This window comes from Microtus oregoni, unplaced genomic scaffold, assembly GCF_018167655.1.
Source record: "Microtus oregoni isolate MIOR12 unplaced genomic scaffold, Mior012 000002F_ref0000024, whole genome shotgun sequence".
Lineage (NCBI taxonomy): Eukaryota > Metazoa > Chordata > Mammalia > Rodentia > Cricetidae > Microtus > Microtus oregoni.
The window spans coordinates 63,023,866-63,038,823 of NW_024543061.1; the positions used below are offsets into that span (position 1 = coordinate 63,023,866).

Sequence of the window (14,958 nt, forward strand, 5' to 3'; positions counted from 1 at the left end):
TCCAGGCCAATGACAGAACATGTCTCAAAAAATAAGGTAGAAGGTTGTCCTCTGCCCCATACCCCCAGAGAAAGAGAGAGAGAGACAGACAGCAGATATACATACACATACCCTCACAATGCAGTGATAATCAGATAGAAAACATCACACAAATGCCACTGTTTTTTCTGATGTGAGCTATGGACACATCGTGCTCTCTTCAAGACTTTAGGACAGTATGCCACTTAGAAAACTGGGACAGGAAGTTTTCAAGTTCAAGGCCAGCCTGAGTCACATAGTAAGACCCCCATGGAAGCACACTTCACCAAAAGAAGTTTCTGAAGACAATAACAATATCTTAAAAGAGAATTCTCTCCCCAGAGTCTCCCCTGCCGAAAAGTCCTCTTCCTTCTGCATGACACCACTTCACTCCACCCCAACTGGCCTTCTTTCCCTGCCGGACTTACCTCATTCACAAGGGTCAGAGTACTGGGTCACTGCCTGCTCATCTGTGAAATGAATTGACATGTTACTCTTGGTGGAACTCAGAGGTGATCCTTCAGAGGTCAAAGTTCTGCTTTACCCACGTCCGGATGTCTCTGTGTGTCATGAGCACGCTAGCGTTCCAGGTACTGTCAATCACTAACACTGTGCTACGGTGAATTATTAATTACATTGGAAATGTCAGCTCTCATCAGCTCCTTGAGAACAGTGGTCAGCTGTGTCCTCTTGGTCTGAAGATCATAGCATGGAAAGGACCCCTTTTGCAGATGAGCTTTGATTATTTATTGATTTTATTTCATTTGTTTGTTTTGAAACAGAGTCTTGCATAGCCCAGGCTGGCCTCAAACTCTCTATGTAGCTGAAGCTAGCCCTTATCTTTCTTGCTGCTTTTACCTCAAAGTACTGAGATTACAGTCATCTACTACTGTGCTTGGCTCCTCTCCCCGCCCCCCACCTCCACCCCCAATACTGGTCTTGTGAATGCTTGTCAAACATTCTACTGGTAAGATGTATCTCTAGGTTTTTAGGTGACTTTTAAAAAGTGTTTTAGGTCAGGTAATATGATTACATGCTGCTTGTCTTGGGAAGGAATGGTTGCAAAATTAAGAGCCAGAGGCCATAAAGAGCGCCATTAAACCATGTTGGGAGATGCACGTAGGACTCACCCAGCAAGTAGTAGTCATAGACTTTGACAGTTGCAGGTTTCAAGTTGGTGACCAACACGCTTTGGCTGATCGTCAAAGTGTAAGTCTGTGTCCTCTTACTGAGCTGTGGGGCACACAGATCAAGCACATTAAAATGAGGGCACCCACAGGCACATGGTACACACACACACACACACACACAAGAAACAAAAAATACATTTTAAGTAGACAACTAAAATGAACCACGCCTGATAGCATGGTGACACACACCTGTACTACACAGCAAGACCTTGTTTCAATGAGAAGAAGTGGAGGGGGGAGAAAGAGAAGAGGGAGCAGAAAAAGACTAAAGTGAAAAGGAGGACCGTCTAGCTCAGTGGTAGGATGTTTGCTGAGCACACCTGAGGCTGTGGGTGTGACCCTCTGCACTACGACTATAACAAGCAAACAAACCAATGTGTCTTCCTGAAAAATGGACAGGCCGGGCAGAGGGTTGAAAATGGGACATGGATATTCACAGTAAAGTAAATTTTCGTTTGGTACATTCTTTTCTGTTGGCTATAAAATAAAGATAACATTATTCCCTATGTGGAACAAGATCTGATGAGAATTAGAGCTACATCAGATTTTAGACGGCTACTGGGTCCTTGGGAACTTCTAATTTTATTGAAATAAAAACAAGTTGAATTAAAGCTAATCTTAGCCTTAAAATAAAATAATAGGGACATATATTATGTATCGAGGGCTTATTTTGTGTCAGGAACACTTTCAAATACTTTTATAACCCTAAATCATTTAATCCTCTCAAAAGCACTACGGGCCTAGCATGTAGTTCAGCGTTAGGGCACTGGGTTCAACCCTCAGCACTGCATGTAAATGAATAAAAACCAAATAGTATTAGGGCAGATAGAGTTATCTGTCTTTTACCAATAACTCATTTCACAGCTAAGGAAACAGATTTTCAACAGTTTGCCCAAAGCTACACAACCAATAACCAAAACCAAGGGTTCAGAGCAAGCGTGGTTAAAGGCTTTGAGGTTAAGCATGCATTATAATCTAGAGCCGCAACACTGCTTGTGGCTACTGGGCGTTTGAAACTGACCGAAAGAATGGAGGCGGGCTGACAGTCTAAAACACATGCTGGAACACAAAGGTTCAGAAATGGATGCATATACATAGGTGTTCATTAATACATATCTCATTTTATGTTTCAATAGATTGTAAAGTTGAAATGTTGAGGAATATAAATTTAGCTGGGGGGTGGTGGCCCATGTCTTTAATCCTAACACCTGGGAGGCAGAGGCAGGTGGATCTCTGTGAGTTTAAGACCTGCCTGGTCTATAAAGTGAGTTCCAGGACAGCCAGGACTGTTTCACAGAGAAACCCTGTCTCAAAAAAGACAAAAGGAAAAAAAAGGGAAAAAAAAGTTAAATTATAAAACATTTTCTTGAGACAAAGTCTTATCAGGCTAGCCTCAGACTCATGGAGATCCATCCACCTCTTCCTCTCAAGTTCTAGAATTAAAGGTGTGAGCCACCACACCCAGCTAAAATTTTCTCAACTGTGTCTACTAGGGTCAATCCCTAGCACTCTACCACTGAGCTACGGACTTAGCTCACAGAATTATTGAAATCATTAAATGCTTTAAGATTGTAAAAATATTTAGAACTGTTGCCAGTGAAAAGTGAGACCTCAATACATGTATATGTTCATATTATCTATTGTGCTTTTAAGCTTAATTAAAATCAACATGCTATATTTAACTTCTCATTTCCACAAAGCTCAAAGTGCCCAAGGATCGGTGATATTCTACCACTTGCTACAAGCTAGTTCTCATCATATTCTGTTTCGTTTCTTGAATACACCTCTTAGAAATCTCAAACGGTGAAGACAGCTCGGATGTCAACCTGTGGGAGGACCTTTGTCTGTAGGGCCCCACCTGTGTCCTGGTGCACCATCATGGAGTAGCCTCCTCTCACGTTGTGCACTCCCAGGTCCTGCATGTCAGTGTGTGTGATGCTAGGACATGCAGATTTGAAGGGACACCTGCGGATGCACGCACAGTCCCGCTCTCGGGTTAGTTCTGAACACCTACCTCCTCCAGGTAAATGTTAAGCGTGTCTTTGTCGGACTCGACCTTCTTCACCAAGGGTTGCTGCAGAAGCTAGATTTGAAAAGGAGGAAAGAAAGAGATGAGGAGGCAGGACCAGGCTCTTTGCTGTCCCTGGAGTAGAGGCTTTTATTCAATTTTAAACTCGCAGCATTTCAGTTTTATCATGAGATACGTAATAACACATATGTCTTCTTTTTTCTTTTCACCCCGCCTTTGAATTCCAGTATGTTTTCCATACTGTTGTACATGGCCCGCATGACTCTGCTCTTTTCCTGGCCAGTTTCAAGTGCTCTGGAATAAAGAAAGCGAGACACCTAGGCCACGTGTATAGTATTTGCCTAGCATGTGCAAGGCCCTGGGTTCCATCCTTAGCATAGAATAGGAACTAAAATCATTACTGCTTCCATTTTATATATCTGAGGAACCTCAAAGCCCTTTCAGATGGTCCGAACTTGAGTTGTAAATGTGTGCATGTGTGTAGATAGATATATAGGATAATGTATCTATATAGATATATAGGATGATCCAGGTTTATAGATATACAGGATGATCCATGTTTATAGGATGATTGTGTACATAGATATATAAAATGATGTTTGTACATAGATATATAGGATGATCCATGTTTATAGATAATAGGATGGTGTATGTATATAGATATATAGGATGGTGTATGTATATAGATATATAGGATGGTGTATCTATATAGATATATAGGATGATGCGTGTACATAGATGTATGGGATGATGTGTATACATAGATATACAGGATGATCCATGTTTATAGATATATAGGATGATGTGTGTACATAGATATATAGGATGGTGTATGTATATAGATATATAGGATAATGTGTGTATATAGATATATAGGATGGTGTATGTATATAGATATATAGGATGATGTGTGTATATAGATATATAGGATGGTGTATGTATATAGATATATAGGATGATGCATGCACATAGATATATAGGATGATCCATGTTTATAGATATATAGGATGGTATATCTATATAGATATATAGGATGATGTATATTTATAGATATATAGGATGGTGTATCGATATAGATATATAGGATGATGCGTGTATATAGATATATAGGATGATGCCAACTTCACCACACTTTGGCTCATCAGTAATGTTAGGTTTCCAAAGAGAGTTCAATGGAGGAAACAGAAGCCACTTACTGACTGCTTGGTGCCCTCCACGGGACTGAACCCAGACAGCATCTTCACTTCCACAATGGCCATATTGGAAGAGCTGCGGCTCCCCACATAACTGGGGGCAGGAAGAAGCAGACTTAGGTCAACTACTATTTCCGCTCTTGCTACATTCTACATCCTTATACACATGTGTGGGAGCATAGGCACACCCCACTCCACCCACCCCCTCCACACACAAATTCAGCTCCCAAGACCCAGGTGCCCCCAGTTTTCCTTGCCTGGTATGAACAGTGAGAGTCAAGGATCGAGGCAAAGCGAGTTTTTCACAACTAGCCTTTTCTGTTTGCACCTGAAGGCTAAAAGTCTCTGGCACTTTAGGAGGGATAACGTTGTATCTCAACACCACCTAGTGGAAAGAGATAGCCAGATCAGAATAAGGAAGGACTTCAAATTTGTGTATCTCAGACTACCATCAAGGGACACACACACACACACACAACACACACACACCAAGGAAGGGAGAAAGGGCAGCCGGGAGGGAGGGAGGGAAAAGAAGGAGGGAGAGATACCAAAGGAGAGAAAGGGAGAGGAGGGACAAAGGAGAGGGAGGGAGTGGGGATTTGAGAATTTGTATTTGGGGTGAGAATATTCCGACACTGTTTTCGCTTGTACTCCTTCCTCTTGGCCCTCTACTTGCCTGCACATAGACGCAGCCCTGGCCTGAGGCCTCCACAGTGTACACTCCAGGGATGCTGGGCAATGCCTCCTGCTGCAGGACCAGTCGGTTGGCAGACTCTATGTTGAAAGTGCGTTGGAAATTCTCAGTGGATTTTACAGCCACGCTGACTTCCTCAGATGGCACATAGGCAATGGCGGCATACTTGGCAAGGGCTTGGAGGGCAACCACAGTATCCTGGAGTAGAACAAGCACATGCTTACTGTTCTATGAGTCATGCAAATTAACCTGAAGGACCCTGTAACCAGCACCCAGCAGCTGAAGCTGGTGTGGGTGAGAGCACTCCCAAGCACACAGAGAACTTATTCACCTCTCCTTGAGAGGCTGATGCAGAAACTCCGACCACTTACACATACATATAGGAAATCATCAGTAGCAGGTTGTTACTGAACAGCATTGGGCCATCTGGCCATTCCGGTGAATTCATGCTTAGAAACAGAACTTAGCTTCAAAGGGTTATTTCTAGAATCAAGTGGATAATGGCTCGTTGTACATTCCTTAGCTCTCTTGTTGGAGGAGCTAGCGACAACCTGACGGTCCTCGAAAACGCATCCCTTCCGCCGTTATTCATTCTGCAGTCATCTGTGCGATGACCTCTGTCTGGTTGGAGAGGGTACCAGGACCCTTGACAATCCTTTCTCTCAGTCCAAGGCTTCTTAGCCACTGAGCACACGTTATCTTTTCTTTAGCTCTAAATAGGACATACTGTCACTAAGAGCACATTGTATTTTATAGCTTGAAGCTTTTCATTAAAAAAATATATATATATATATATATATATATATATATATATATATATATAAATTACAATAGAGAGGGAGAAAATGGAATGCCCAGGAAAACTGTTATGTTCTGATCTCTACTGTAAAAATCTCTACCTACTTGACACTGTCAAATGCATATCACAGAATAAAGAGCCTCACTTTCCATACCCCGAAGAGAGCAAAAGAGCATGCATAGTTACTGCATTACTGCCCTGTGAAGTGGGAGGGTGGGGCAGCCCTGTGGAGGCTGGAGACAAGCGTCCACTGGAAAGCTCTGTCTACCCTCTGTGAGCTGGAGCCATGGGATCCCTACTGCTTCCCCACACTGAAGCAATTCAACAGAAGGACCTTCCCACTAGCTAAGATTCGGTGTGTGTGTGTGTGTGTGATTGTGTATATGTGTGTTAGTGTGTATATGTATATGTGTGTGATTGTGTGTGTGAGTGTGTGTATGAAAGAGAGAGGCCTTTTATAATCACCAAGGATTTTCGTGAGAAACAATTCTGACAGGTACATGTCACTGATGGTTGTAAAGCCTTTTCTCACTTCTTGACAAGATATTGATATGTATTATAATTACTTAGGGCTAGGCAAGAAGACGTCTTTCCTGATCAAGAATTTCCATGAAGGGTTGGGGTATAGCCAACTGGCAGACTGTGTGCTTAGCAGGCACAGGGCCCAGGCTTTAATCCCCAGCAGCAAAAGTTGAAAATAAATAAAACTTTCTTTTTTGGTTTTTCAAGACAGGATTTCTCTGTAGCCTATGTTTCTATGGAGCCAGTCCTGGAACTCGCTCTGTAGACTAGGCTGGCCTCAAACTCACAGTGATCCACCTGTCTCTGCCTCCTGAGTGCTGGGATTAAAGGCATGTGCCACCACCGACTGGCATAAAAACCATTTTCAATCCCCAAAAGAAAAACAAGCAAAGTTCCCTGAAATGAGGCACAGTACTTAAAAAAAAAAAAAAAAAAACATTACATTGGTTTGTTGTTGGTGCCAGGATTAGGAGGCAGAGGCAGGCATATCTCTGGGAGCTCAAGGCCAGCCTGGTCTACAGAGAGAGTTTTAACACAGTCAGGGCTACCCAGACAAACTCTGTCTCAAAAAAAATAAAAATAAAAAAATGAAAAAAAAACAAACATAGCCCTGCCTGTCCTGGAACTCATTCTCTAGACCAGGTTGGCCTCAAACTCATAGAAATCCACCTGCCTCAACCTCTTAAGGGCTGGGAATAAAGGTGTGTGCCACCACCCAGCCTGACACTAATTTTAATAAATCAATTTGTAATTCCCATGAAGACAAGAAATACATTTTCTTCTTCATTCAAGTAATTTTTACATGTGAAATATTTAATTAAATTTCAGAACAATGTAGTAATGACTAACTACCCTGTTATGAGAAGCTGCACAAGTACATATGTGCATGCATGTACTTGTATACATGTGCAGTACACATATGTGCATTATGTACTTGTATGCATGTGCAGTACACATATGTGCATTATGTACTTGTATGCATGTGCAGTACACATATGTGCATGTGTGTATTTGTATGCATGTGCAGTACACATATGTGCATTATGTACTTGTATGCATGTGCAGTGCACATATGTGCATGTGTGTATTTGTATGCATGTGCAGTACACATATGTGCATGTGTGTATTTGTATGCATGTATAATGAGTGCACTGTAAATTGAACCCAAGGCCCAGCCCATGCTAGGCAAGTGCTCTACCACTGATCTACACCCTAAACTCTAAGATAATTTTTGATATATTCAAATTTATCACAAATTCTACCTCTCTTCTTTATCTCCTTCTGCTTCTCTCCTAGTTCAATGAAACAGTCTCCTGGTCTCCCAAGACCTGGGTTTCTTTCCTCTGAATTACCCTGCATACCAAACAACAGGTTAGCCTTTCTGAAGTAACGTTTAAAGATCAAAGCGCGCCACCGTTAACCTCTCAGAATTACGTCCCAACTGGAAACCTGCCATGCAAGCCCCTCCATCATATGAGCTTCTCTGGTTTCCAGCTGACCTCTCCCATTGGCTCTGGCTAAACCAGTTCTCCTGGTAGCCAATCTGCATTTTTATAGACTGGTGTCTCTGTTCACATCATTTCTTCTTCTTTTTAGTAGTTGCCTACCAAAATTTATATATCCTCTTAGATCCTCTCTTTTAATCACTTTCTTGGAAAAATGGTTTTGTTTTTTAAAGTCTAGACTGAGCACGTAGCTCAATGGTAGTGTGCTTGCTCTAATAGGCACACACACATACACACACACACACCACACACACCTGCACACACGAAGACCACTCTTAGCCTTCAAGTTGATGATATGAATGCATACACACACACACACACACACACACACACACACACAGAGTCTTTCAATTAAATTTGATAAAGTTTTCATCTTTATGGTGTTTGATTTCAGATCCTTCTTCATTTATATGCTATTTTGAGACAGGGTCTGGCTGGCCTCGAACTCGAGATCAGTCCTCTGCCTCTGGCTCTCCAGTACTAGGACTAAAGATGTGGGCTCCTTCCTTTGTATGAAATGTGACTAGCTTTCCTTCTACGGTATAAACATTTGGAGTACAGACTGTATCTTATTAACTTTCCAATGCTTGCAATAGGAGAAGGGAACATGTCCATGAACCCTCAATTTTTATATGTACAGATCCCCTAATAGGCTTTATAATTTGTTAACAAATAAATTTTGCCATAATTATGAATGTCCTATTCCTATTTACATGCTGTCCTACTTTGGTTTCTCCCACTGTGATAAACACCATAACCAAAGGCAATTTGAGGAGGAAAGGATTTATTTGGTTTATATGACTAAATTGCAGTCTATCACTGAGGCAAGAAGTCAAGCAGGGCAGAAACCTGGAGGCAGGAACTGAAGCAGAGGCCAAGGAGCATCTCTTTCCTCTCTCTCTCTCTCTCTCTCTCTCTCTCTCTCTCTCTCTCTTTGTTTTGCTCTGTGTAGTCCTGACTGTCCTAGAACTCATTCTGTAGCCCTGGCTGGCCTTGAACTCAGAGATCTTCCTGTCTTTGCATCCTGAAGGCTAGGAGTAAAGATGTGTACCATCAGCTGTCTCAAGCTGCTCTTCTATATCACATGGGACCACCTGCCCAGCGGTGGCACTGCCTGCACTGGGCTGGGCCCTCCCACAGCAATCATTAAATAAACAAATGCACCATAGATTTGCCTGCAAATCAATCTGATGGAGGCATTTCCTCACTTCCTAGATGGCTTTAGCTTGTATCAAGTTGACAAAAGCTAACCAGCACACATATAAAAATACTCTACAAAGAGAAAACCAAATGCATCTGGTATCACTCACATTGTAATAGGCCCCCAGACTTTAACATAACTTACACCATGTTAGAGACACCATTCTGATCTTAAAACCCAGCATGTAGGCCCCACACACATGTTGAAATGGAAATAAAGACCTAATCCATCAAAGACCTAGTTCTTAGTTCCAGAAAAGCCCCTAAATACTGACCTTGCTTTTTGGTTTCTGTAGTTCTGCTTCTTACTAAGTGTGACAACCAGGATGTGGTTTGTGTACATAAATGACAGAGGACTGTAAGGTTCAGAGCGGCAGGATTTGGGCAAGTTCCCAGTACAGCTGCCAGCCAGCAATAAAGACTTTCTTTCCTGTTTTAAGATGCCTCTGTGGGCCGGGCAGTGGTGGCGCACACCTTTAATCCCAGCATCCAGGAGGCAGAGGCAGGCGGATCTCTGTGGGCCAGGCAGTGGTGGCACACACCTTTAATCCCAGCATCCAGGAGGCAGAGGCAGGTGGATCTCTGTGAGTTCAAGGTCAGCCTGGTCTACAGAGTGAGTTCCAGGACAGCCAGGGCTGTTACACAGAGAAACCCTGTCTCCAAAAAAACAAAACAAAACAAGAGTGTCTGTGTGGAAGGTTCTGATGGGCTTATCTTAAAACATGTTCACATGACCTGATTTCATTAACCCTTCCGTATATTTTCCATATACCTTTACTCCATTTCTTTAAGATTATAAGGACCCAGAGGACAAGGGAGATGTTTCTCTATCTCCACAGTTTACCTGACCATGCCAGAGAAGTCAGCTGCTCACCTGAGTGGAAGAGAAGCCCCCATATGCATTGCGTTGCTTGGCTAACCAAGCAACTATGCTAGTAGCCTTGGCTATCTCCTCTTGGGTCAGGCTGTCCTTGGTGAGCTGGGCCAACAGTACGTAGGCTGTGAGCTCTACATCCACTGCCTTAGGCTCAGACCAAGAACTGGCATCTGAAACAGCAGGTTTCTGGCTCCAGTGAACGGAATCACCTATAGAGAAGAAAGCATCACTGCAAAAGTATGCCAAGAGCTGACAGATGTTCCCATTTTCACTTAGTAAACATCACACCTGAAAGTGGAGAAGTGTCAGCCAAGAATCAGTCATGGCTTAGAAAATACCTCTCAGAATCAGCTGATTCAATTAGCTCTGAGTACATGTGCTGTGTGTGTGTGTGCGTGTGTGTGCGCATGCGTGCGTGTCTATGTGCACACAACCACACATAATTCCCTAAGGTGAAGATAGAAGCTCTATAAATGTTATTACTGCGGAAATATGTGAGGGCTATTCTTGTTAGTTTATAGGTTCTGGTTCTAATTCAAATAAGTAATCTGGTGCTAATTCAAAAAACTTCTCATAAGAATTTTATGTGCTTAGGGTATTTGTTGCTGCCGAACAAGATTTCAGTAATTTTTCATCATTTACTTCCCTTATTCAAAGGCTAACGTGGTAAGAGATGTGTATGAATGCTAAGGAATCACAGCAGAAAATATGCTAATGAGGGCCATCAAATAGAATAAAGCGATAGGGCAATTGGGTAGAATATAGGGAAAAAATTAACCTTGACGATTCATGGATATAAAGAGTGGAAGGAGACGGCTTTAGAAGGAGCTGAAATACTGATTAGCTCAAGGAGGTCATCTAACAGGGAGAACAAAACAGAAAACTTGTGAACTACAATACAAGCTAACACCAAAGAGACAAACGCAATAAATCAATCTCACGGGGAATAGGTGGGGTCTGCCCACTGTCAACCAGAGTCACGAACAAGACAGATTTTCTAAATATATCCAACCAAACATCTCCAAAACACCAATAATCTATGACACCAATGAATCTGGCCAACTTCAGCAAATACATTCCCATGTTCCGAATATACAGTGATGTCTTTGGGTACTTAAAGGGACTTTCTTTCAAAACTCCCAATGATGAGCTTATGACTCAACTTCTACCAAAAGAACCCCTGAGTGTGAGCATAGACGAGGCAGAGGACGGCACAGAAAGTGATGGTCGATTCACAGCACACCTTAACAATTCCAAAGAATGCCTAGCAAGACCCACACACCTGAGACAGAGGCCTGCTGCTCTAACTTGTGAAGAAGGGCACTTCTGGTTTCCACTTCTCCAGCCAGAGAGAAGGTATAAGCTAACAGGGCCTGGGTGTAGAGGCTGCGGGTGGAGGCGACAGACTTCCTGAGACACTGCAGACCTTGTCTCACCATTGGGTCCTAAAAGGTCAAGAGGCACAATTGAGTTCATAAGGCATTTCTCATAAGACGGGAGCCAATAAGGGTGTCATCGGATCTTCCTTGACTTTAGCAGAGTGAACGGTGGGGACCAGGGGTTCAGAGGATAAAGTCGCTTGCCACCAAGCGTGATGACCTGAGTATCCAGAGCCCATGTGGTAGAAGCAGGCAACCAACTCCTACGAGTTGTCTTCTAATCTACACACACACACACACACACACACACACACACACACACACTAATATATAAACTATAATGACAGGGTGAATAGGGGCAAAGAAGAATAGTGTCTCTAGGGGCAGACAAGACAAGGATTTAGAGAGCTCACATTGACGGCCTTCCCCATCTCCAGCAGTGCAGCTGTGATATACGCAGTCAGGGAAACCTCATCGTCAACACCACCCTAGGAGGAATCAGGGAGACGGGTTTTCAGAGCTGCGGCCCACACCTCGGAGAACAGTGTGCAGGCTGCGGGAAGAAATCGTCTCCACTGGCACTTTCTGCAGCTCTGCCTACCCAGGACACACAGTGAGGTAGGCAAGACTTCAATGGAAGCCACAGGAGGAGACAGCCTGAGACTGCCAGCTAGGTGGGCACTTAGAAGATCTAACAGGAGCTAGATTAGAGGTTAGAGGTGGAGGAATAAGTTTCTCACAGGAAATGCCCCCCCCCCCCACCACCAGGAACACAAGTCCAGCCCTTGAACCAGGGAAGATTAAGTATAGCCTTCCCTGCACAACATTGTTCCTAGAAAGAGCTTCGGAAATTTGAGAAACTACAGATTCTAAATTATCCTTATTCCATAAATAAGAAAATAAGTACTTAAAAACTTGAAATGGCTTGTCCGCGGGTACACAGCTAAAACACTCTAAGTCTGGAATTCACAGTCACGGAGTTTAACGGGTGCTTTCATGCCAAACCACTATGATGAGTTTCTTAATGGGCTGTTTGGCTCTGGTAAGAAAGAAGGATTTAAACAAAACAAAACAAAACCCTGGGATCTTGTTCTGGTCAACTCCTGTTGTGTGTCTTGAGACACACGCCAACAGTACCCCAGAATAAAGGTGCATGTGTTGAAGGCCTGGTCCCCAGCCTGTGGTGCTATAGGGAGGTGGCAGGACTTTTAGGGGGTTGGCTGTAGGAGGCAGTTAGGTTGTTGTGTGCCCTAGAAGAGGACAACAGGGCCCTTCCCTTCCTGTCTGTGCCTCTGCTTCCTGTTTTCCATTAAGCCACTGTCCCAGAGGATTCCCTCCTCCACTCCGGTCTGAAGTGATGGGGCCAAGCAACTATGGACTCAAACCTCTGCAACCGTGAGCTAAAACAAAACATTTTCTCCTCGTCTAAGTTCCCACAGCAGCAGAAAGCAGACAGCCACAGAGTGTGTAACAGAGGAAGAAGGTGGGGGCTGATATGATCAGCATGAGGATGTGATTTTGGTGTGTGGGATTACTGGTCCAGGTCTTAGAATAGCAACGGGAACCATTCCGCTAGGAAAGTCAGTACACGTCTGTCTCGTTGGGTATGCTGTGAAATACGCAAGCTCTTCCACATACCCGCACCTTGCCCTGTGTTGGGGAGTGTGAGGGTTAAGCTGCCAGCTTGAGGAGATACACAGTCACCTGGGAGATAAGCCTCTACGCATGCTTGTGAGGGATTAGGTAGGATAATTACAGTGGGAAGAGCCCTGGCGTATAGCCAGTCCATGGATTAGGGTTCTGGACTGCAAACAAAGAAGGAAATGAACCAAAAACGAGTGCGCATGTCTCTCGGCTTCCTGATTGCAGATACAATGTGACCTACGGCCTCCTCAAGCTCACATGCCATGACTTCCCTCAGCTTCTTCCATCAAACCGTGCACCAAGTTAAACCCTTCCTTCCTTACACAATTTTTGTTGGGTATTGTATCAGAGCATCAGGAAAAGTCGGTAACAGAGAAGGAGTAGAGGCAACAAGGGCTGGGGGCAGGGTCAGGGCCTGGACGGGCCAGTGCCTTTAGGGGCTGGTTTACAGCATGGGGAGTTTACTGCATCTCTGGGCCTTTGTGAACGAGATGAATAGCAGCATACGGGTCCTTAGCTCACTGATGTGTTATAAACATTCAGTATCAAACAAGTACTGAGAATAGTACCCGGTACAGAATAAACAAAAGACACTGGGAAATGACTTTGCTTCTGGCCTGAGGCAATAGCAAGAGACCCAGAGACTGCCTGGACCAGTGTCTGGAACTTCAGCTTCTAATGAGATCATCACAGGCCGTCGGCTCTCACTCCTGGTCTCCACTCACGGTGTCTTGGGTGGGAGCCAGGATCTACATTTCAGACGAATTCCCAGCTGATGCTGATGCCCTCCATCTGAACCCTAGGACGCTGAAGACTTCTCATTCTCTAGACCTTAGGACTGAAGATCAGACTGGAAGGCACCTGACCAGGACCACCCACAGCAGGGCTAGACCTAAAAGGTACTCCAGGATACGGCGGGGGGGGGGGGGGGGGGGGGGGGGGGGGGGGATGCAGGCCTCTCGGCCACGCCCACCTTCATAGCTGTGTGCAGGAGCTTTCCCACGTTGTCATAGCAGCCGCTGGCGAGCTGGTTTCCTGCCATCCATTTGAGGGCATCCTGGATGTTCTTGTCATCAATGAAGATGAATTTCTGAGCTTGGCCAAAACATTTTGTGACAAAGGCGGTCAACCTACATGAGGGAAGAAAAAAAAACCCACTCCAGATGATGGCACACAATTCCAGTTTGTTCTGGTTCTAGAAGGGGGCCAAGACACAGCGCCTTGGAAATCTAGAAAAGGGTTCACTGAGGCCTGGGGAAAAGAGTAAGGGACTTGACCAGGTATGAGCAAAACTAAGCAGTATCGAAGGACAGAGGCTGAGAGCAAGAGGAAGGGATTGCAGGGAGAGAGAGGGAGGAGAGGGGGTGGTCAAGAACTGGGTTCTGGAGTATGGAACCTGCCGGGAAGCAGGCAATGTTACCATGTATTGCCATTTCCGTCCTGTTCCCCAAAGGCGCTATACGAGCCGTTGCTGTGCTTGTACATCAGTTCCTTCTGGTACCCTGAGGAAACAATGTGTTTTCAGATGTTGTGGCAACTTCAACTCACATCGTCAAGATTTGCAAGGATGTGGGCACTTTGGAGACTAAACTTCTCCATAGCTTATTGACCTGTTGTAAGCCTTCCAGAAGGGTGTCCAAGGAAGCAAGGTCTAACTTACCTACATCCAGGAAGCCAACTGCCCGAGACCTGATGTCCTCAGTCAGCAGCCCTGTCTTCTCCAGGTACTGCAAGACATAGATGATGGGAGCAAAAATGACCATGTTCTGTTCACCACAGCCGCTGGGCATCTGCACCAGGCCGTCCAGGTGTTGGAGTGCTGTGCCCATGACGTCTCCTGCGATTCAGGTAGAGAAATAAAGGATGTGGATTAAAAAGGAAAGGAGGAAGTTTCGTTTGTTTTTTCAA

At 44.3% G+C, this 14,958-nt stretch overlaps 1 protein-coding gene across 1 annotated transcript in view; it reads right to left on the reverse strand.

Annotated features, from left to right (window-relative positions):
* Nucleotides 1–447: 447 nt before the first annotated feature.
* A2ml1 (alpha-2-macroglobulin like 1) overlaps nucleotides 448–14,958 on the reverse strand; it is a 45,467-nt gene continuing 30,956 nt past the window's right edge. Inside the window, exons 25-36 of the mRNA XM_041635997.1 lie at nucleotides 14,711–14,887; nucleotides 14,471–14,552; nucleotides 14,024–14,180; nucleotides 11,820–11,894; nucleotides 11,310–11,472; nucleotides 10,025–10,236; nucleotides 5,107–5,322; nucleotides 4,688–4,815; nucleotides 4,434–4,524; nucleotides 3,223–3,291; nucleotides 1,149–1,251; nucleotides 448–488 (exon numbers count right to left, since the gene is read on the reverse strand). Coding sequence (XP_041491931.1) covers nucleotides 448–488; nucleotides 1,149–1,251; nucleotides 3,223–3,291; nucleotides 4,434–4,524; nucleotides 4,688–4,815; nucleotides 5,107–5,322; nucleotides 10,025–10,236; nucleotides 11,310–11,472; nucleotides 11,820–11,894; nucleotides 14,024–14,180; nucleotides 14,471–14,552; nucleotides 14,711–14,887 — 1,514 coding nt within the window. The remainder of the gene's footprint in view (nucleotides 489–1,148; nucleotides 1,252–3,222; nucleotides 3,292–4,433; nucleotides 4,525–4,687; nucleotides 4,816–5,106; nucleotides 5,323–10,024; nucleotides 10,237–11,309; nucleotides 11,473–11,819; nucleotides 11,895–14,023; nucleotides 14,181–14,470; nucleotides 14,553–14,710; nucleotides 14,888–14,958) is intronic.